The following is a 25,680-nucleotide window of genomic DNA, read 5'->3' on the forward strand; positions in this document are numbered from 1 at the left end:
GGTGTATTAATGATTGACATTCCACTATACACAACATTTAATTTATATGCTTACCAAACTTTGTCTCATTTTAAAGAAAAAATTATCTTATTTTCATTAAAAGTTAATTTTATTCACCTGGGAACGCAGTTATCGGAAATATTGGGTCACATAGTGACCGACCATGGGCGCCATCTTGGATGTTTACAGATATCAATTATCGGTGGAATTGTGGGAAATAATGCTACTGCACTAAACTTCCATCCAGATACATAAAAATAACAAGTGAACAAAGCTGAAAGTTCTGGCTACTGGATTATTTAATCTGCTGTGGAAAAGAAAAGTATATTATAGCATACAGAATGAATTAAATAAATAAATGATATCACAAACAGCAATTTATCACATTTTTGTCAAAAATCACAGTTACACCAGACATCATCACATTCAGTTAAACACAGTGGTGGCACAATAACTCATCATGCCTCCTCAAAAACTTCACATCACAGCAGTATTTAAGGTGTGTCCAGTGGCCACACTTATCACACTGTCCCCACTGCACAGGTTCCAGCGTGAACATCAGGTTCATGGGCTCTGGCGTGAATTTTCCACAAACACAACAAAGGTCTTCCTCAGCAATCTCACTGTGGGAGTCTTCCTCCGAGTCAAAAGTGTTACTGTCACCAGATGGACCAGGGATATGTGACAATGGTGCTTTATTGACTCTCTTTGTGTTTTTCTTTGGCACAACATTTTCCCCAGATGGACCGGGTACTTCTGATGCTGTTCCCTTCTTGTCTTTCTTGTTGACTTCAATTTTCTTTGGATGATCAACTGGAGTCATCAGCAACTTCTTTGATGGAGATGATATATCACCCATGATAGTAGGCTTCCTCTTTCTGGTACCTTTTGTTTTCTCAAGCACTTTCAAGATTTTTTTGCTTTCAAGGAATGATACAGACTCAGCAGGTTCACCAATTGGCTGTTCCTTGTTTTCAATGTAAATGGTGGATGGAGTAGTCTTTGCAGCTCCTATGGATGTCCGCTGTAGAGGATACACACCAGTCTTCTTGAAAGCACTTATGAGATTTTCTGCACAAACTCCTTTGTTGTATACCTTGCTGGAGACTTCTGCTATATTGCAGCGGTTGATCTGCAGCCCTGGGTTCCTGCGCATGTAAGCCTGGCACTCACTATGGTAGATGTTCATAAGCGGTCCAAAGCAACCTACATCAAGGGGTTGTGTTACATGCGAGGTGTGTGGTGGCAACACAAAGAATACCACATTGTTTGCCTCTCCCCATGTAGAAAGTGTGAGGTTGACATGGGACTTGTGGCCGTCGAACAAAATCATGACAGGATGATCCTTGGTTGAAACGTGCTTAAGGAAGTGCTGTTCTAGGTATTCCATAAACACAGCAGAATTAGACCATCCGCTCTCTGTAACTGTACCCGCTGATCCTGGAGAAGCCCCTGTCAAAAGGTCCTGGTTCCATCTCATCCCTGGGAATACATAATATGGCGGTAATCTACTGCCTGCTGCACTTCCACTAGCAATAAATGTCACTGTGTTCCCCCTGTTTGAGGTTATGGCCTGAGGTGTTGTTCCCTTCATACATATAACATGGCGGGGGTTGTGCTCCATCATTAAACCCGTTTCATCAATATTCCAGATGAACTCTGGGTGGTTCTCAAGGTCATGCTTCTTCAACACTTTCGCCAGTTCACAAAAATACTTGTCCATGGTCTCATCTGAGGTACACTTTGCTCTAAGCACAGACAATTTCTGGGGTTTTGCTAAAGTTACATCTGGGTTCCGTCTTTTGAATCCCTTGTACCATGATGCTGCAAAATCTGGATCACTCTGTTTCTTACTTCCTAATGTAACGGCCCAATCAAATGCCAAGCAGAGAAATTCAGCACGGGTATAGCCATACCCTATGCTTGCCATGTAGCTTATATGTTCTACTAGTTTCTGCTCCTCCTGGGCAGTAAATGTTGGAGGTGGACCACTGCTGGGTAGATTTTCTTTCTCTCCTGTCACTGGCTGGAGCCCAAGGGTTCTATCACGTAGAGTGGACTCTGGTATACCATATAACCTGGCTGCCTTGTACACAGACATCCCAAAAGAGACTACATCTTTGTATGCTCTTGCTATCAGCCCAGTATCATACAGTCGCCTTCTCTTGGTAGCCTTGCCAATGGTTGGTAACTGTAATGAAATAATAAAAAAAAACTTACCACATGTACACAAAATTAAATGCATCTTTATTTCTCAGTTCTTAACAATGAAATGTCAGAAGTTTAGTCCAGTAGCATTGTTTATCAAAAAGGGCGCCAAAAAGCGCGTGCGCGAGGCAGTGCTCGATGACGTCATTTAGGCAGGGGGAATCCTTCTGTCAAATATTTTTCTGAGGAATTATTGTTTATTCATCGAGAGATATTGAAGTTTATCAGTAAAACAAAGTAAAAAAATATATTTTCAATCAATTCATATACAATAAATACGTAACTTACCCTTAGGAAGGACATATTTCACGGAAGATTCACGTTGAGGAATATCCTGTAACTTTGTAAACAAAGAATTCCGGAAGTGCTCTTCAGGAAGTAAATATCCGGGATTTTCGGATTGCACCGTTAATCGGTAACCACCGATAATAAGTAAGGTGGGGATATAAAAAATACATTCTAATAATATGTTTGTTTCTGTTAAAACACGCTTACGCTAAAATGACGTCACGTTAACGTGCGATGACGTCATATTTTTGTTGCTACCAAGAAAGAGTGCTACTATATTTAATCTACTGTTTTAGATTAAAAGCATATTACAGTCGAAAATATGTATAGCAAAATCGTTTTTCACCTAAATTAATATACGTCGCCAGAATAATTCACTCTGTCTACAGCCTCGTGAAATTATTCCGCGGACGTATAACCTCTTTCCGTGTATTAATAACGTTTGAACACGGTTTTCTATACATTATTTCTTAAATAAACTAAGAAATTGATCTAGAATAGACTTATGTATAAGTCTTATACCTCTTGCATTCTATCTTGGATGTTAAAACCGTCATTCTTAAGATATTTATAGTTTGATTCATCACACCGAGAGCATTAAGTTGAATGTTTATTTTATTAACCTTTAGCCTGCTGGCGGCAAGTGTTTCTGCCTTTACGACCGATGCAGACCAAGATCAGCCTGCACATCGGTGCAAGCTAACCATGGTCTGCACTGCTCGCTCTTCAGTCAGTAAATTATAGTAAGACAGTAAATTAGTAAGTGAAAAAGTACGACAAGAGTGGTGCAATAGAACGATTAAATATATTAAGGAGTTTCTGTCTAGAACAAATTGGCATGACATCATTTAGATATTAAGGTTAGTCATGGAAAATACCGATATGATATACGTGTATCATGTATTCAGAAGTTAAACCTCAATGTTATATACATACGGGAGAAACTGACATTTGGAAGAATCTTTCAGTAGTGAAAATCACTAATCTTCAAAAGTAATATCGACGGGTTAATAAAAGAAACACACTCCATAATTTGACACAAAATCTGTATATTAATAATAACCGAAAGCTTACAATACTGACAACACATGTAACAGAGCAACAGGAATGCAACAGGATATTGAAGTACTTTGTAAGCTATTCTAATATGACAAAATGCAATGGGTTTGAAAGGAGAAATATTGCTTTCATTTCTGTCTGTATTCTACACATCACAAAGAAAATTCTACCTTATTTATAAATTAATTTGGTTGTGAAATGAATAAATGATGCGGCCGTTTGCTACTGGAGGGAGTTGGAGAACACGTATGTACGAAACATGAAAACGTATCACACAGGAAAATACTATAAGTTTTATTCGACAGGGAATAACTCAAGTAACTGCAATGACTTTGCATAAATGAACAGAATATTATCATATTTACATAACATAAACTTTACAATAAGTATAAAAAACATTTATATGATATAGATTACGCAGTTTCTTATCAAATACAAAATGTTATTTTGTGCCCAATTCAGTTACACTTCACAGTAATCATTACTATTAAGATTAATAAGCAAAAACTGGATTTTGCGGTTTTAATTTTAAACACTCGTTGTTCATTTATCAACAAAACAGTTGACAAAATATCATTTTTACATCAAACGGCAGTAATAGTATATTTAGAAAGAAAATTTTATCTTCGTTCCTAGATTTTTCGTGTTATAAGTTGTAAATGATCTGTAAATTTGGACCATAAGAGATATTCATTTGAACTTAGAGCTAGTATAGTTGTTGCCAAAAACAATAGTGCTATCGCTTACTGACAAAATCAAAATCCAAACATCGGCTGCAAAGATGTTGCTGAATTTGGCGGCCTAGTGGCCTCAAGTTGGTGGCCTAGCGGCCTGAAATCAGCGGCCTAGCAATTAAATACAGTTTTTACCTTTTATTAAATCGAAATTGAAACCATAGTCTTGAGGCTCTTTTATCACTGGGAAGCTTCATAGAGCTTTATGAAAAGGGCTTTGAGACAAAATGGTAACATTAGTGGAGATATAAAGACGTTGCAGGGGCCTCCGTGGCCGAGTGGATAAGGTCGCTGACTTCAAATCACTTGCCCCTCATTAATGTGGGTTCGAGCCTCACTCGGGGCGTTGAATTCTTCATGTGAGGAAACCATCCAGCTGGCTTACGGATGGTCGGTGGTTCTACCAGGTGCCCGCTCGTAACGAAATAATGCACGGAGGGGCACCTAGGGTCTTCCTCCACCATCAAAGCTGGGAAGTCTCCATATGACCTATGATTGTATCGGTGCGACGTTAAACCCAATAAAAAAGACGTTGCAAAACATATAGCATCGATTTCTACTCCGTATTATCGGTGAACAAATCTTATTCTCTTAGAATCAGTCTTTGATTTTGTTATGTTGTTATTTCCGACATGCGGACGTTTTTCCCTTTGAACTATTTGTCTGTTTCTGGTCGCACATTTTATCTTTGTTGACATTAGAAGATTTTGTTTGAATTGTACTTCATGAACAAATGATCAAACACACACTTAACACATTCAATGCCAGGCAGCCATATAATAATTTGATTTTCCAATGGCAACAATAAAATTACAAGTGGTTGTCAAAGCTAGAAACATTTTGCATTATTAATTTTAACAGCAGGTCATTATCGTTTCAAGTTGATTGTAGAATTGATAAGTTCCTTTTTGGACGGATAGAAGATTTTCGGCGTGAAAAGATCTTTCCAGCTCAGAACTCTTAACACTTCGTCTTTTAAAAAATGACTTTGTTTTTACAAATCGATGGGTCAGAGCAAAAGTGGTCTAAGAACATATAGATGAAAAGCAATTCTTAAAATAGTTTCGCTCACAAACCTTGAAATGTGAACCAGAAATAAGAGGTACGGTAAGGGCATCTTTCATATTGTGTGTTCCTTGCCAGATTTGTGAAGGATTTTTAATATTAACAGAGGGCACGCGCAATTCAAACATTGTAACTAGCTCGGTAATTGTCAATGTTTGAATATTTGTATGGATATGATTTAACCTTAAAATATGCCCACAAGAAATCAAACAGTTCGCATACAATTAATGTCAAGACAACCATATCCAGTGATAAAATGTGTAGTTTTAACTTTTATTCATGCAAAAATGAAAGTGAAAAGGACGTAAAAGAAGATCATACATTTCTTTTTCTCACGTAATGATTATTTCTATGGGTTGACAAGAGTATTCAAGCCAAATTTTAAGTGACTGAATGTCAAAACAATTACATATTTCCTCCACTTTCACCCAATATTATTCATTTTCCCATCTTTTGGCCATTAAAATTTGTTTCTAGTCAACGTTCAAAGTAAATGAGAAATACTGGTTCGAAATATACATATTACGAAGTATTCGTCATTATATATGTGTCTAAAAAGACTAATTAAAGAAGTGTTAAATCTTTCTTTGGTAATAATGTCCACATAGCGTATGATGTACGAGGAATAACGTCAAGGGTTAATTAAAAGACGCTATGCAGAACGTCGATTCGATTTAACAATTCTTGACATATTTGAGTATCAGCCTGAACTGACTGTTCGAAGAAACCGAAGTTAATTTGCAACAATGCCGGTGACAGCTTGAAAAGCAAATATGTAAAACATGAGATATTCCTTGAGCATAACGAGTAATCAACGACATCGTCATGAGCATAATGGGTAAGAATGAAAGAATGAATAGCAATAACAGAACGGGAGTCTGAGACCAAGTGTATATCGTTCAGGCAGTTTTTCTTCTTTAAAAAGTTTAGAGGTCTACAAAATCAGATTCCAACAACATAGAATTAAGATCTCTAATTTTAGTAATTTTGAATATCGTTTTTTTTTTTTTTGCTTTGCTAGTTTTTCACTAACGATCAATATCCTATATCAATTCTTATTGCTAGTTTGACTAGTTATTTGTTTTACATCTAGGTGTAACATACAAATGTAAAGGTTAAATTAAGGGACTATATACGTTTCCGACGTGAGGAACTAAAGGCCGGAACATCAGTTTTAGTGGACATTTAAACACCTTGATACTTCAGAAAGATGTTAAATGCGAATATTAAAACAACTAGAAACTGTACATAGCAAATGGTAAAGCTATACACCTCATGTATAAACAGCTTACAACAAGTCAACCACATCAGAAACAAAATAATAGGAGTACAAAAAAGTATGGAAAATGCTTTATATGCTATTCTTGTGACAGATCAGTATGTGTGAAGATTTATATTACATTCAGTCCATGACACTGTGTTTAATAAAGTTCATTTCATTCACCTTTTGCAGTGTAAGATACTTGAAAAAGAACTGTAAGCATGACTCAGCAGAAATATGTTTCGTTTCCATTAGCGAATGACAAAACCATGAGCTAGCTAAACTCGTGAAATAATTACTGTAGATTGAAAGGAAATTGTGTATTTATTTTGTGACGTCATACTTGTCTTGATTGTTTTTTTTCCAGTTTCAAAGTCGTATTTCAGCTTTGTGACTGGACGCCTCATGTTTGATTTCATTTGCTGATTGTTTGTCTTTCCCCGTCGACAACTTGACCTGTTGATATTTAAGAAAGTGACCGTTCAATGGACGAATAACAAGATATTCGATTTTCCAAAGCAACAACAATAATACAATGCACATGGTAATTTCGGCTTTAGCAGACGTATTGTTGAGAGCCTCATGTAAGTGCTGTTATCATGGGGAACTTCTTCAATCTGAAATCGACCCAATATTTTAAACATGAAAAATCAAACATTGCAACATTTGAATTTGCAATGCTATGAAAATATCATCAGTTCCTAGTAAGATAGCATTTAATGAATTAAATGTTTTGACATCAATGATTTTTTCCCCGATGGTTAAGTACATGATAATGTATATGCATATTACTTCAGACAGTGATATTAAAATCAAGCTTTATTTATCAAGTAAGGTCTTGTAAACAACCAGCCTGCTAAACAAATTAATAGAAAAAGAACGAGGTGGTCTGGCAAGCCGATGGTGTTATTATTTTCCCATATTATTTGAAGGCCTGTATTATTTGCTTTATTATTACGAAAATTATCGGAGGAAAAACTAAAGACTAGGGATCTTCATTTGCGTCCCCTTTGTTTCTTTGTAACGGAGTAGACGTCTGATTTACTCATTTGAACTTTTGTTGGTGCAGGATTTAGGAGGTGTTATTTTAAAAGCGTGTTTTCACTGGAACAAATCATCGGAATATTCGACTATACAGGGTTTCGGAAACGGACAACAATCGGTGATATTCAAAACAATATTTTCACATTGATTTTGCTCATAAATAAATATTTAAAATGAACCTCTGTTGAGCAATGAAAATTTAACATTGAATGTTTACATGCTTCTCTACTTTGCAAGTATGTTAGATGTGCAGTTGAGCTTTAAGATGTATTCAAGTTATCAAAAAACTAGATTATTTTATATCATAATACACATTACATACCAATACTAAGTGTATTGATAAGTAAGTTATATTATATACATTTTATGTTTGCAGATAAATGATTTCCCATTTTGATACATGTACTATTGTTTAATATGCTCCGAAGCCTTCCACCATTATTTGTTGGCACATGACAAGTCATATATCAAATGAAGTCTTACTGTCAGACATAAATTCAAAGATGGCATACACAGATTTAATAAGGATATAGATCATAGATTTGTGCATACTTATGGTGTCTCGGAAGTTATCACATAAATATGATTGTACATAATCGCACGAGAATTTCATGTATCGGGCATTGGCAATTTACTCAACATACTCGTGAAATATCGATTAATCAAATTACAATTGACCAAGTTATCCATTGTTGAATTATACACACTCATATACAGTGGCTGTAGTTCAATGCTACAAAAAAACGGACATCTCCAAAAGAGATATTTTCTGAATTGTGTCGTATCCATGACAGTTCTTTAGTGACGTTAAAACTGACTGTCTGAAATTAAAAAAAGGTGTGTGCAAGATGGGGCACCCGTTTGTTGACACCAGACTAAACATCCAAAAACTGCCGAATATATATAATTGTAATGCCAAGAAATATTCTGAGTTGTTCACAAGGGGTTTATTATTCTTTGCTCCAGCGACGCATAAATTATAAACAATGGCTGAGTAAAAGTCAGGCAAGTCCAGTAATTGTAAAAAGCACAAAATATGCCGAGAAAGTATAATATGCAATTTCTTCTATTCCAGTGACCGCGTTGTTCAAACTCCTTGTAAAGAGGGTAAAACATCCCAAGAAAGTTCTGCAAAAATAAAATACTTACTGCTGTTGAAAAATTCTCTTAAAATTGATTCCAAAGTAAAGGCTCAAAATGCATACAGCTTATTCATGACAATGCATCTGCCCACAAAATTTAAATTGTTTAGTTTTCCTTAGAATAAAAAGCTTATTCAGGCTGAGCACTTGTCTTATTCTCCTTGCCTAAGTCCCTTTGACTTTTTCCTATTTCTCTTGCTAAAGATATGCTCACAGGTAAACGCTATGCCACAAGAAGTGTCCATGGTTCTGCAATTTTCAGTGCATCAACGGTATACCAAATGCTGCTTTCCAGCATTATGGTCGTGGATGTAAAGACTACAAAAGTGAATTTCTGGGCAGGGAGAATACTTTGAAGGGATAAAGTAAAAAATTGTACTGGTCTGATTTTTAAATTAGGTATACGACGATCAATGACATAATTTACTGAATCACCCTTGTATCGGCGTATTAGCTGTCACAACTGGTAACGAAGTGGCGTAACAACCATATCGCAATCACGCAACAGCATCACACGGGAATATGCTTCAAATCCAAATGTGACAGTAATGAAAGAAAAAAAAACCTATTTTCCCTGGGAAGTAACTAATAAATAAAATGAAAGATAGATTTGTAAGTCTGAAATACAAGAAAATGATTTTAACTTAATGAAGTTATAAATGTAGATTCTGTTGGAGAAACTTGTAATATTAATATTGACAATGTTTTGAAATGAGACAATAATAGAAGTGTAACATTATCTATTACCCGCCACAATGCATTTATTTTTTCGATTTCAGCCTGTCTGGTAAATTTCAATGTTCGTATCGCGAGAAAGAAGCATGTCAGTTGAAAAATGGTTTAAAAGTATTCTTAATGGAAAGGCAAAACAAATAGAATAGTAGGTCACTGTCTGTATGAACTTAGGTTTCCGTTAGGTAGAACCGTGCTAGATTCACCGAATTGTAAAGACATTATGCGGGTGTTCTCTGAGATCGTTGACTAGTTAAAACAGACAACTGCAAATACTTATGGCGTCACAAAACCATAATACAATGATATTTGTACTCTGTGATATCAATCAGTGTTATTACTGTCACAACTAGAAACACGCAACTGCATCTTTGTAGGGATATGCTTCTTCCTTCTGACTTTAAAGATGTGGTATTTCCTAAAATTTGAATATGCACATGCCCAACAGATATTAGTGTGTTTAGTCATACTTTTAGATCTAAACCATGCTTAAATAATTTTAAAATGACTGCAGCAACGCTATAAAACATAACTGCGCTAAAAATATAACGTATAGACTTCATGGCGTTACGTATATGCTACCGCTCAAAATAGATAGCTTTTATCCATATTTGAGATCAAAATGATTAATCCTAACCTTTAGTCTGCTGACGACAATTCATTTTATCTTTGGGACAGTACAGACCAAGATCAGATTACACGACCGTGCAGGCCGATCATGGTCTGCATTGTTCGCTATTCAGCCAGTAAATTTTCAGTGAACACCTCTTCGAATAATGAATGGTACAGCCCAAATTGAATGATGGACCAGTCATTTATAGTATAGGAGACGTTGGTCAAATTGACTTGTTTATATAGGAAAAGAAAGTAGATTTTTTTTTTATGTTTCGACAGGAAACATCTAACATGAGATAAAAAGAATATTACATGTGTGACTTTCCACATTGAATTTATTAAACTTGTTGAATAAAATTGATAAAATGCTCGGCAGAGCCCCGCATTTTATTATTTTATTCATCTTGTTTAATAAATTCAATATGAAAAGACACTCATGTATTATCCTCTATATTATAATTAATACTTTTTTTTATTCACTGGTGAAAAAAAATACCATTTTATTGATCATATCAGTACATGAATTATATAAAAAAGCGAGTTAGAGAGTTGATTACTTTTTTTCGTTATTAGAAATGAAAAACCTGTAATATCTCCTTCTTGTCTGATGAAGACCCCCTGTTACTGGAATAAGCTATTACATAATCACTGATAAGCTGCAGATAAAGTACTGTAGCTGAAAGAGAGCATATTTTGCTTTTATTCATCTATTAGCTTTATGATTGGCACCTTATGATATAAGGATGTCTGTCGATGATTGTATCTCTTTAAAAATTCTATCTCTTGACAGGTAACTACAAAAAGTCTTCTAGCACATTATTATAAAATCATTCGCATGACGAGTGTCTGGCAGGACTTGTAGTGCTATTCTAGTGATGGAAATCAATGAAAACTTCCGTGATGATTAATATGACAAAAATAGCTTGATCGTTTGTTAATCATGAAGAAAATCAGGCGTATCAATTTTAGACAAAATAAGATGAAAATGCTACTTTTCTTACATTGGACAATCACACAATTCTAATGATATTGGTAATTTTGAACACAATGCCCACTTATTCTCAGTTATCAAATTTCTTTCAAATAATATATCATTTAATATGTATATGACTGCTGACAAAAGGTAATTTTGCCACATTTGGCTTATTTTGGGAGCATTAAGAGGAAGTCGAAATTTGTCAACGATGAATATCTTCGTCCACGACAATTTTTTCAAGATTCGTGGACGCCGTGATAAATGATTACACCACTGAGGTATACTCATTCATAGACACTAGAATTGAGCTACTTCGATATTTGTCTCCTATCCTGTGTCGTTGTGCCCTTTATAATGATTCTGTTGTTGACCAACTTTCTACAAAGGCATCGAGTAAATGCGTTTTCTTTATATGTTTTTGCATATTAAGCATTGTTTTGGTTTACATATATCAATCTTTACATATATCAATCTTTATTACTATCCTTGGTAGATATTCACATGACGGAAATATGTTTTCACACTGTCCTGTACTTTTAGAAAGTTGAACACCACCTCTTTATTTCAGCTTAAGGATGTACGAGCGTTTTTTTTCAGAATATCCGCCATTTTGAAAAATGTTTCTCCGAATAGTGCTTTCTAACAAAAGTTTTGCCAAAAATTAATGATAGATTATTAAAATAAGGCTAATAATGTACCATTTAAGCAAATAGATTCTACTTTTTGCGGATTTTTTTTTTCACCCTTATTTTTGGCTGGAATTTGCCTAAAATTGACGTAAGATTTACAATGGGGTAGGGGTAGGTAATGTCAAATATCTATTAAAGTAGATTAGGTTTGGTTTTGAAATTTTCCTGACTGATACATATAATGATGAGCTATAATTGAAATAAAAGTTTTCAAGATAGCACATTATATTATCTAGAAAACATATATTAAAACAAAAAGAACAAAAACTATCAAAATTCACCAATTTTTAACAGTTTTTTTCTTAATAAATCTCTTAAATGCGCGGTGACCCCAACCTTTTTTCTTTTCATTTTGAAGCATTTTTGTGGGTAATTAAAGCTGCAAAATATTTTGAAAATCTTAAAGTCAGAATTTTTTTTTTGTAGATCTAAATACGTTTTTTCCATTGACAATAAAGTGGGTGGGGTAATAATGTCAAATATGTGAAAATGAAAGAGAATTGTTAGTGACATTTATGCTTATATAATACTGGCATCACCTTGTATTCATATGAACCTGTAACACCCGAAATCCCTATAACATTAAGTGGGATATTATATGTTTTATAAAGTACCACCATTTTTCTAATTTTACAAGATTTCAGAAATGCTTAAGCAGAGGGTGAAGAAAATGCCCTATAAAATTAAAACGAGTTCGGTGACCTATGTTTTTTCTTCTCTTGTTTGTCTTGGAAACAAATGTTCTTCAAGCTCACAGAGTATGAAAAAATTCTTTACGTTAGAAAAAATTCGCTCCTACATCCTTAATACCGGTATTTCGACATGTTCTTGAATATCATATTTTACCAGACTTATATTCCCTAGCGTATGATAGGAACGTACCGATTTCGATAGAATGCTAAACGCAGTTGCTTAAAAGAAAATTGCTACTAAGAAAGGACATGGAGAAAAGAAGAGATATCACGGCTTTTTATTTCTTAGCTTCTTCTGACCAGACTTGCGTAAGCTTACCTTTGATTTGACAGTTTCAGCCTTAAACAGCATGGAGATTGATGGTTTTGTGCACAGTCACTGACAATATTAATTTTCATACTGGCCGTTTGAAGTTGGTGTGAACCAAGTTCCTTTACCCACACTAACAATAAACCTTAAACAAACACAACTATTTTTAACGGATCTTTGTCCTTGTTTGGCTGTACAGAATGTCTTAGAGGAATACATTATTGTTAAAAAATAAAAATGGCAATGAATAAATAAATAGTGTTTTACCGAAGTATTGTAAAAATGATCTGCATCTACTATTTGATACTTTTATTATGCACGAAAACATTCACAATTCTATTTAAAATGTTGTTTATCGCCAAAATTAAATGCATTTCTACATTGTTTTCATGAAACTAATTGGGAAGTAATTTGAACGTTTTTAATCAATGTTTGTCACTATATATACCGTATGTAATATATAAGGGAGGTAATAATTTAGGTTTTAGTTCAAGCAAGGAATATGATTGTCTAAGATTTATTTCTTAAGATGAGGCATATAGTCAGTAGATTAGTCTTGTTACCTTGAAGATCCCTTTTATATATGCACACTGGCCATAGCTTTATCAGATCAAGTGGTTCCAACGTTGTTTGAATGGTGAATTTTACGCCGATCAGATGGAGAAATATGGCCGATACTACAAATTTCCGGTATTGTAAGTATGATTTAAAGGAATTTCTACCCATTAAATAACGAATCAAATGAAAACGATGGGTGCACCTGGAGCGCAAATGTGTCTATGTTTTAGCACATGTGTCCATTTAGCTGAGATTTGTGCCGCTTATTCAAACACTTCTGTACAGTCCGGCGGGGGAAGGAGATTTTTGACAGTTTTTGACAATATCACCTCAAATATAGTGTTTATCGGCAGCAAGTAACTGTTTAAACCCTTTTTATGTAAAGGGCTACCTCTTAAAACAAAGCGTGTGTATTTTCATAGAATTATTCAGAGTTGTTTTTGAAAAATCGGCCGAAAACCTGATGCAACGCCGTTTCGAGTGGTTCGCTATGCAAACGCAATCAAGTGGATACCGTTCTGTGTCTTACTTGCGAAGTATTATCCATCTTAAAAAACAGTCATTAAAGGCTAACAATGAATAAATTTAGAGAGTTTTATATCATTATAATGATCCCGCCATTTCTAATATATTGTACTTTTACATTTTTATGCTCGCTTAACATTTAACATATTTTTGCTGACACTGTCAAAAAAACATCTACCACAAAAACATAAAGCAAGGATGAACATCGAACAAGATCATTTAGTAAATAATAGTTACAGTTTGTAAAAACAAGAACCAGTTCAAGGATATTTATCTCATCCACGAATGGTACTGAACAGCATGCCAAAAGCGGGTTGACTCTTTAAATCAGTATAGTAACAATTGGTTACTTTTTAGTCCCTTAAAACCAATACAATGCGATTTCATTACTGATTTGCTGTGCATTTAAGCCGTTCATACAAAATAAATAAAGTTTGGTCCATGATAAAAGTATTGGCCAGTTGTTTGTACACATTTTTATTCATATTCCTGGTGAAACGTTCATTTTTTCAGAGAGATAAATCACAGAGAACGTTTAAAATTGGCCATGGAAAAAGACAAAATTTTATTAGTCCTCCATAAAACAGAAATGACGTAATAAACCTCTATGGTCGCCTTTCAAAAATGAAAATACAAATGAAATACAGACACCAGTGAAAGAAAATAAACGGACTAGCAATATACTAAGAGAGACGTGGTCATAGTTGTACTATTTAACTGTCTTAACTAAAGAAGAAAATCGATGTTTGCCAAGGGGTACTTATTCGATTTGATAAGAGTTAGAAATATTGTAAAATAATGTATCTTTTGCTTCAGAAAGTTGTCTCAGGACAGCCTTGTCGCTGCAATGTCTATATCTAAAAAATCTGTCTCTTCCTTTGTTAATTCTTCAAACATTTCATCAGATAAAACTCTTTCTTCTAATTCCTTATTTCTTGATATTTTGGTGCTTGAAGTTGGAGTTAGCAGAATTTTCGTTTTTTTTTTTGGTGTGTGTGTTTTTTTTTATTCACTTTGAGCACATAGAGAAAACGCTTTTAATCGTTTGCTTGGTAACACGTCTCTCTTAGAATTGCTGGTTCCGTTTTTTTTTTTATTGGTGCCTGTATTTCATTTGTATTTTCATTTTTGAACGGCGACCATAGAGTTTTATTACGTCGTTTCGGTTTTATGGAGGAAAAAAAAACTTGTCTTTTCCCTGGCCAATTTTAACGGTCTCTGTGATTTATCTCTCTGAAAATAAATGAACGTTTCACCAGGAATATGAATGAAAATATGTACAAACAATTGATCAATACTTTTATCATGGACCAAATTTTATTTATTTTGTATGAACAGCTTAAATGCACAACAGTAATGAAATCGCAATGTATTGGTTTTAAAGGACTAAAATTTACAACTGTAACTATACTGATTTTAAAGAGTCAATCCGCTTTTGGTATGCTGTTCAGTACCATTCGCGGATGAGATAAATATCAGTGAAATGGTTCTTGTTTTAACGAACTAATACTATTATTTACTTTATGATATTGTTCGGTGTTCATCCTGCTTTATGTTTTTGTGTTGATGTTTCTTGACAATGTCAAAAATGTAAAAGTACAATATATTAGGAATGGCGGGATTATTATAATGATATAAAACTCTCTAAATTTATTCATTGTTAGGCCTTAATGACTGTTTTAAGACGGGTAATACTTCGCAAGTAAGACACAGAACGGTATCCACTTGATTGCGTTGCATAGCGAACCACTCGAAACGGCGTTGCATCAGGTTTTCGGCCGATTTTTCAAAAACAACTCTGAATAATTCTATGAAAATACACACGCTTTGTTTTAAGAGGTAGCCCTTTACATAAAAAGGGTTTTAAAACAGTTACTTGCTGCCGATAAACACTATATTTGAGGTGATATTGTCAAAAACTGTCAAAAATCTCCTTCCCCCGCCGGACTGTACAGAAGTGTTTGAATAAGCGGCACAAATCTCAGCTAAATGGACACATGTGCTAAAACATAGACACATTTGCGCTCCAGGTGCACCCATCGTTTTCATTTGATTCGTTATTTAATGGGTAGAAATTCCTTTAAATCATACTTACAATACCGGAAATTTGTAGTATCGGCCATATTTCTCCATCTGATCGGCGTAAAATTCACCATTCAAACAACGTTGGAACCACTTGATCTGATAAAGCTATGGCCAGTGTGATATGCCGGCAGGTTAGATCACTAGTTATTCCAGTTCTATAAATACCAGCTTATTGTTGCTGTTTTTCTCTTATCTGTTATATATATTATTGTAACGGATGTCACAGTTGGGAACGAGCTCGCGTGATAACTATGTCCGAAACATCCAACAGCATCACAATGGAATGTGCTTCTACTTTCTTTCTTTAAATCCATAAAGATAATAATTTAATCACCGGTGTTAAAGTACATGACTGAGATGAAACCCATGTAAAACATAAAATAGGCCAGACAACAAAATCAGTAGAAGCGTAGAAACCCACCTTCAATAATTAAGAAAGAGAACATCAGAATTTAATTACGAAATCACTGTCAATTGCCTATACAAAGAGGACTGAGAACAAAAACCATTGTAAATGACCATTTATTGTACAATGATAAGACTATGATATTTAATTTGATACAATAAAAGTACAGATATGGACATTGTAGTACATGTATTTACAGTGATACAATTGTTCCCGGCCGCCGGCTACGATGTGCTACCTCAACACTCCAACATTTTATGGGTTGTTGTGGAATTGACCTATTGCAAGTTTGCATTCGGCGCTTTGTTCCAAACTTGTACAGTGAATTTAGTCTTTAGACAATCAACGTTTACAATTTAATTAATGCCAGATAAAACAATGTAATTTTAACAGGACATATTCAGACAGATTTATATAAAACTGTATTTCAAAAAGAAATAGCAATACTTCTCCTGATGTCTTATGAATTATTCCACCTCCTATTCTCTACCAATTATTATATATTTTTTCTACTGATACTTGCTTTACGCAAATAGCAAATTGTACCTATGTTCATACTTGTATGATATGCAATTCAATGCTTATGAAGTCAAGTGAGCACAATATTATAAAAATATTTTTAAAAAATCATGTACTTATTTGAATTTCCTATAGCAACAATATAAGAATTTATGTTTAACCTAACTTGGAATATGTAGAAGCAATGGTTATCATGGTTTGTAACGAATGTCAGTTCTAAGTTCATGTAGGAAATCAAAGACGACTGCCTGCTTAATATCCTTATTGTTACAGACGTTATCTTAAATTAAGGCATGTTTATTGTGAGGTCAAGGAAAAGAAGGCAATATCCACTGAAATTTTATTTAGAACTTAAGCGTGTTATGATATCATCTTGTGTCTCTTTGTATAAGCATGGCACTTCGTGAAATAAAGTAGCATTTTGAAAAAAAGTATTCAAATTAATAGACCTGACAAACTTTAAAATGTACGTAATTGATATACAACCAACATATTTACATTTTAGTTGAAATATATTATACATCGTTTGTAAAATATTTCATAGAATGAATGAACAAAGCCACTATGTTTTCAAGAGATAAGCTAGGAAACTAGATCCCTGGCTGTGAAGAGCACGCCAGACGACGAAGGCAGGTGTTGTTCTTTTTCTTGCACGCTGTACATACGGCTGACAGTAAAAGTGTTCTTATCGTTTTCCTTGGGGTTTCCTTGTCTGCCAAAAAAAAAAAAAACACGTTCAAAACAATTATCAAGAGCACTAGGACCAGGACAATGATTTTATCAAGTGTACACGAAGGTTACCGTACTCAGGTTTAGCATCATTTAATCATTTATATAAACCATATGTAAGATAATAACTGCCATACAATGACAACTCTCTCCCAACCTGCCCTATTGAATATGAGCCTAGAAATGGCAACAACAAAACCATCCAACCAATATGTAAACATGATTTAATTATATTCTAAATAAAATATATCGGCTTAATGAATAAAATTCGAAATGGCTTCATTGATAAATAACTTTTCTTTAAATTCTGGCGTATCATAGACATATCGAAATCAAACATTTCATAATCTTGCATAATAGGACCCTGATTATAATCTACATCACTGGAATGTAATTTACTCAAAACATTTTCTTATGATAATCATTACATTTCAGTTTAAAATTGTAAAATCTATCGACGAAGGTTTCGTTATTAAAACAACATGCTACTATACCTATACTTTTCTTTCTATTCATGAATACATTTAAATGATTTATTTAGATATTTGTTTAGTGTTTCGTCGTTTTGTTCTCGCATTAGTGTGTGTTCCTCTGAGTGTTAGGGTGTTACTTACCTTTCAATCGCTTGTCAATTTTTTCTTTAGAGATCAGTAAGGTCTTGCCCGCGGCATTCACTTCAGCTTTGTTCTAGCGGAATGTAGAAATAAAACAAATGTTTAAGCTGATCAAGAGCAAAAACATATTTCATTATTATACATACAGTGATGAGACTTTGATTTTCCCGGAACTGTTACGCAATTTAGCCTCTTAAATTATAATATCATCACTGCTAAATGTATGCTCGTCTACGTGGTGCATATTAAAATGCTACAGGGCACGAATATCATCTTGCGATTTATAATCAAATTTACAATAGTCAACATGTTAGATCGTTAATATAAATATACATTCTGCTTATAAAGTGTTTTTGTTAACTCTTTTAGACAAGTTCTAGAAAATCTGACACTAAACATCTATGAAAGTCATATGTTGAATTAGACCAGAAACAAATGTCGGTAGTCAGTTTTTTACACTACATGAAACATCAGGATTTATTTGCTGTTGCAACAAAGCCCTAAGTTATCATTATTATTGAAAAGACGGTTTTGTGTATTTTTTCAATGTATTCAATTTGAAATTATATATTAACATAAGCATTTTGAATCCATCTAATAATTATTTAAACATTTGCATATGATTTAACTTACACAGAACACTCACTCTGACTACGAAGTTGGCAGTTACTTGCGGAGAATAGGTTTGTACTGGTACAGAGTCCAGGAACACTGGTTAGGTTAACTGCCCGCCGTTACATAACTGAAATACTGTTGAAAAACGGCGTGAAGCCTAAAACAAAAAAAAATCACTCTGAATACAGGTACATTCAATAATTTTGTAAATATGCCTTTGTCAAACCCTGAAAATTTTAGATTAGGATATCTACTATAGATTTCTCTGAAATTCTGAAATAGAACTGAAATGTAGAAGGCAATGCATTGGGGTCTAAAGAGATATATACAATGTAAAAGTAACATCTTTTGTCCAGCAGAATGTACTAACAAAAGTACATTTCCTATATTTTGAATATTTCATACATGTATAAACTTACAAATAATCATAAAAATATGTGTACGTTACCCCCAAGGAACTTTTCTTTCGACAAAAAATGTATACGACAACTTAACACACATACAGAAGACAAACATGAATCATTGCCTTGTCCATTTTAATCGCAGATTTTACTGTTTCATGGAAAATTTAGTTTAAAGCTGCTTCAAAGGTAGCAAAGTCTTTTCTAATTAATGCTTATTTACAAAATTATTAAAACACAGATGTATGTTTAAAGTATGGGTTCTTTTGGACGTTTATGGTGGCTTAAGTACATCACTGTTTAAGAGAATAAAGCATAAAACTTGTTAAAAGTTTTTGAAGTTATATTATATATAAAGCAGATTAAAACAAATTATGAATAAATATCATTTTCAAAAATATTTTTCTACTCACGAGTTTTACGCTTTTTCCTAATTTTATGCACTCCACTGTGGAATATTCATGAATATCCAATAGTAAAAGCAAACAAATAAGACTATTTGACACACATACATTTCTTCGAAAAGAGTTCATTTTAAAAAATGCGTTGCCGTGTTATTATTCTTCGATTACGTAAAATGCACGATTGATAATAATATAAATCTTACGTAATTTTTTTTTTTACATTGAACATTACGTTAACGTCAACAATATTGAATGTTTGTTGTTTCGCAATAAAACATATTTTTAGATTTTAACATAAATGTTGAATAATGAAGTAAAGTTAATTATGCTTATTACTCAATGCTAAATGAACATAGCCGTAAGGTTATCACAGATGTTTTTAAACATGTTTAACGGGAAACTAAGTCGTCTATTTTATACATGATCTCAGTAATACGAAATATCGGGATGATTTGCATGTTCTGATAATTCTTTTTTCTGCAAATATTAAGATTTTTCAAACGATAAAAGGTAAGGATAGATTTCCTGGAGGCACAGAGCACCTCAAACACAGCCATAGAACCATGCATCGCGAAGTAGGCCTACAACAAAAAGAAGCTGTAACGGAAAAATATTGCAGACGGGTTGCTTCAAAAATCCAACAAGTACATTTTAATTATACAGAAAAACGGGATAAGGGGTAGAAAAGGGGGTCGGGTGTTGGGGGGGGGGGGGGGGGGGGGGGGGGGGGGGGGGGGGGGGGGGGGGAGAAAAAGGGAGGGGGGGGGGTGGGGGGGGGGGGGGGGGGGGGGGGAAGTGGAGCAAGGATAAATATTCAAATGGAAAGTCACGTTCCTAAAACGCAGTAACCCTACAACGTAAACCACAGCAACGCAGACACCCACGTAAAAGACAAACACAGACATTCGACTAACATATACAGATAAACAAACAGACAAGATAGATAAAGCAACACTGTGGAGCACCGCCCAAGACACACACACACGCACACACACGCATGCATACACAGACACGCAGACACACATACAAACACACACACACACACACACACACACACACACACACACACACAAGCAGGAAAAAAACAACAGTCGAGCACAGCCCAAGGACGGCCGGCGTCTAAAATTATGGTAGACACGATAACTTACTCATAGTAAAAGGAAAGGGGTTGCAAATGCAAGGGAGCGCGACTGCAAAGGAGGGGCCGATGAGCGTAGTGATGAGAAAGAGGAATGAAACGCCAACAACAAACAAGACAACACAAGCAACACAGAAAGCGAGATGGACAGAAAACAAATTGAAAATAGGGGCACCGTCTTGGAACGGTCAGTAACCTATATAAAGCAAACTGGTGTGTGTGTGTGGGGGGGGGGGGGGGGGGGGGGGGCGGAGGGTGTGTAAATGCGTGCAAATAAAATCATTCCCTGCTGAGAAAGGCTCTAACATAAGTGACAAAATACCAGATCATAACAAGTAAAACATAAGATTAGGGTCAATCTAAGGTATGATTACACCAATGTACTCAACAACTTGTCTGAAGTTAGAGCACCAAGAGCCTAACAAAATATTAATAGCATTTTCGAGTACAGAAATATCTCTACAATGTACAAGGTTGTACAAGATAACGTAGCTTGTGTATTGTGCAATGTGAAATGTAATTTGCAATCTTTGTGCAATTTGGTCATGCAATTTTGTAACATTTTGACTGGTTATCGAAGAGCATAGAACGTTTAAATCATCACAGCTACACAGTCCTTTTTTATATTTTCTGGTTTTAATTGACCGCTAATGGTCGCAAGGATAGTCCAGTTGTTTACTTGAAAATACGCCAAAGTATAGAAAAACGCCCAGGCGAAAGTATGGCGTCATATGGACTAGGGAGGCGGAAACAACGTTTATAGAATGTGAGTACTTCTCTTTATAACGCATGTATTGTCGTCATCGGCTCGCATAGATAATCATACAGGTGTTAAGTTGTGCCGAGATTTCGGAACCTAGGATAAAGACTTATTACTCATAATGCGCACCCTGTCTGAGAAGCTTGGCATAAGTGTTCATACTGCTTTCAGTAATTTAACCAATCAGCTTATTATAACTTAGGCATTGCATCAAAATGACACAAACGCACTGATCATGTACAGTTTTCCCTATTGATCAATGACTATAAGGATCTTACATGCCTGCCAGTGTAAGATGGGGTTGGGAAAACAGCTGTCTTACACAGACAGACATGTTAGATCATTTTTCTTGCCTATCACGTTCAAAATAGATCGTGGAGACAAATATGGGTATTTCCTGACATTATTTATATAGTTTATGACGTCACAATAGTGCCAGTACTGTGACGTCACCTTAGTGCACGCTATTTTAGACAAGGTTTTTCCCTAGGGAAAGACAGGAATATCTATCCCCGTGCTCGGACAAATGTATACTTTCCCCGCTAGGCAGGCAAGAAAAAGTGAAACACATTTTGAAATTAATCAATAAACTTTTTGTTACGCGAGTGTTACTTTGTTTACGTTTTCAAAATCTGTTAATCCTTATTACAATTCAACAAATAATGCATTAGAAGTTTACATAAAATATCACGCTTACATTACGAATGACAAACAAATGTACTATTCATGAAATGATTACTGTATTTAGAAAAAATCATTTGTATTTTCATTTCCCCATTTCTTGTTAAGTATTCCAATTCCATTTTCTATCCAAAATCAGCTTAATGATTCGGCGCTTCGTAATTGGATTTCATATGCTGATTGTTTGTCTTCCCAGTCGTCCAAATTTATCATTGTCTATGCATCATTGTATGACAAGTAATTTAATAACAAAGAAAGTGAATCAAACACACGCTACACAAACCGGTTTTAAAAGAAGATTCTATGGAACCAATCTCAAGATAATTTGATTTTTCTATAGCAACAAAAAAATAATATGTGGTGATCTCAACAAAATCATTATTATATTTACAATTATTAGTACAAAGCTACTGTGAGAAAGAAAATCATGTTAGATTTTAGAGCATATTTTCACAAAACTTAAAAAATACAAAATCAGCTCGTATCTTTTTGAAGATTGAAGCGAGTACGGAACTAAAGTTAAATCGTTAGCAATTTCACGTACCATAGAATGTATATTTGTGAAACTTAAGCTAACACTGGCGCTAGCAAGGAGAGATATTTAGTGTATCAATGAATATTAAGTACAATTAAGTAGTATATCAAAATAGCAAATATTTTCATCGTGTGTGCCCCTTTTAAACAAGGGGTGATCGAGAAGGACTTGAACTTTAGATGTATCATCAAAACAGAAATATTGTAAAGAATTAAAAATTAGCAATTGCCGGAAACTATGTTCCATCTAATTACATGAAATTTCAGCACTGGGACGTTATTGCAAATGCATCGAAACGAAGATATTTCACAGTTCATTGAAAATGGTGAGTTTTTAAAGGTAATTCTATTTACTTTATTCTAATTTACCTTCTAAAACAGAAGAATTTTTACATGTACCACATTAATGTGCATTTTATATGCACAAAATATCGCCAGTTCTGTAATAATATCTGTCAAAATATCCTTTGGAAGCACCAACGCAACCAAGAAGCACAATAGTATCCTTTCCCCTTACAACTGCGCTCCCTTGCTTTTGCATCCCTCTCCCTGCTTTATCATGCCCACCTTACTTTTTGGCTGCCGGAAGCCTTAGGCGGTGCCCGATTGTTGTTTTTTCCTGCTGATGTGTGTGTGTGTTTGCTTGTGCGTCTGTGTGTCTTGGGCGGTGCCCTACAGTGTAATTATATCATACTTGCCTGTTTGTCTATGTAAGTTAGTTATGTGTGTGTTTATCTTCTGTACGTGGGTGTCTGCGCTGCTGTGGTTTACGTTGTAGGGTAACTGTGATGTGATAAAGGAACGTAGCAATCCCTTTTGAATACCCATCCTTGTTTCACTTTCCCCTTCATCACCCACCTCAACCCCCCCCCCCCCACCACCCCCTTTTTCTTTTGCATAAAATTAAAATGTACTTGGATTTCTGAAGCAAACCGTCTATAATATTTTTCCGTTACAGCTTATTTTTTTGTGGGCCTACCTCTATGGCTGGTTGTGTTTCTGGTGCCATGTGCTTCCGAAATAATCCACGATCGAAAAGGACCAGAAATTAATTGTAACAACACTGACCCCAAGTACAGTGAGACTTTTTATAACGGCCACACGGCATTTTAAAACTGCTGCTGTCACAGTGATAGTTGATAAAATGTGTTAAAAATTCCATTGCAAGCATAGAACGCAACCAAGAAACATAACAACAGGGTCGTTTGTAACTACATGCACATTTGTACACTTTTTATTATTATTATCATTACTATCATTGTTAACATTATTATCAGCAGTAGAAGCAGCAGCAGCAGCAGCAGCAGTAGTAGTAGTAGTAGTAGAAGTAGTAGTAGTAATAACTGTAGTAGTAGCAGTAGTAGTAGTAGAATTTGCATTCCGCATGGGACATTATTTTCAGAAAATACTAAAAAAATGGCAAAGACGATTGCGACATTAGCAAGGGCTGTTTTTCCTTTTATTCAACGTCTAAAAGTGCACCTATAGTACGGTGATATGAAAAGTGCCTTAATTCTGCATTCCCTGTATCGTTTTGAATGACTTCCATCTTCGTTAGTCTTTCTGGAGATCATTAACCATTACCGCCAGATGTAGAATCCGGTATATCATTAACAGACACAATACACATAAAGAGTAAAGCAAACAATTGATATATTGATGGTGTCACGGACTATCTGTAATATAAAATAGAAATAGAAGTTGGAGAATAAACACATGTGAAACAGGTAACGGTATCAGGTGAGGACTGGTATCGTATTGCCAGATTGAACCGAGAACCTAATATATGAAACAGTTTTACATCATTATTACAAAATACCATTACATTTGCATAGTAATTAAACGAAAACTATCATATTAACATTATATTTACAAAGTAACTACAAGACAATTAGTATTCAAAACATTCATGCCCAGTTGTGAAATTCTTAAGGAATGCAATGCATTGATTTAGTTTGATATCTTGTCGGTGATAAGTTAAATAACTTTTGAAAGTAATAAGTATTTAGTAATTTAATGTCACGATTGTCCCTTTATCCTTAACACAATTCATCAAAATCAAATTTAGAAAAAACAAAAAACACGTACCAGGGGAAATATGTTTCGTCTCATTTAGCGAATGGCAAAACCATGTGCTTGTTACACTCATGAAATTATTACTGTTATTTAAAAGGAAATTGTGTATATATTTTGTGACGTGTCTTGATTGATTTTCCAGTTTCTATGTCGTATTTTAGCTTTGTGACTGGGCGCCTCATGTTTGATTTCATTTGCTGATCATTTGTCTTTCCCCGTCGGCAACTTGACTTGTCAGTACTTAAGAAAGTGACTCATGCACATGAACCGTTCAATGGACAGATATTTGATTTTCAATACTAATATTATGCACATGGTAATCCCGGCTAAATAATAATTTAGCAGACGTATTGTTGAGAGCCTCATATGAGTGTTGTTATCTTAGGGAACTTCTTCAATCTGAAACCGACTCAACTGCGGGAGGTCGTGGATTCGATCCCCGGCCGCGTCATATCAAAGACGTAAAAATGGTTCTAGCAGCTTCTTTGCTTGGCGCTCATCATTAAGGGGATAGTGCTAGGACTGGTCAGCCCGGAGTCAGTATAATGTGACTGGATGGGGTATTATGCCACGTATCTACGGCGTGATATTCCAGTGAGGCAGCACTATAAAGTTAGGCATTGTGCTCACTGCTACAAGTAGACACCGTCGTTTATATGACTGAAAAATTGTTGAAAAAGACGTTAAACCCGAACACACACACACACACACACACACACACACACACACACACACACACACTATTTTAAACATGGAAAATCAAACATCGCAAACTTTGAATTTGCAATGCTATGAAAATATCACCAGTTCCTAGTAAGAT

At 34.9% G+C, this 25,680-nt stretch overlaps 1 protein-coding gene across 1 annotated transcript; it reads right to left on the bottom strand.

Annotated features, from left to right (window-relative positions):
- Window positions 1-17,236: 17,236 nt before the first annotated feature.
- LOC123547829 (uncharacterized) lies at window positions 17,237-20,016 on the bottom strand. The gene is made up of 3 exons (XM_053551997.1): window positions 19,681-20,016; window positions 18,252-18,324; window positions 17,237-17,620 (listed from the first exon to the last, which is right to left on the bottom strand). The coding sequence occupies exons 1-3, from the start codon at window positions 19,798-19,800 to the stop codon at window positions 17,499-17,501; spliced, it is 315 nt and encodes a 104-aa protein (XP_053407972.1). The 5' UTR covers window positions 19,801-20,016; the 3' UTR covers window positions 17,237-17,498.
- Window positions 20,017-25,680: the final 5,664 nt, after the last annotated feature.

Source organism: Mercenaria mercenaria, chromosome 9, assembly GCF_021730395.1.
Source record: "Mercenaria mercenaria strain notata chromosome 9, MADL_Memer_1, whole genome shotgun sequence".
NCBI lineage: Eukaryota > Metazoa > Mollusca > Bivalvia > Venerida > Veneridae > Mercenaria > Mercenaria mercenaria.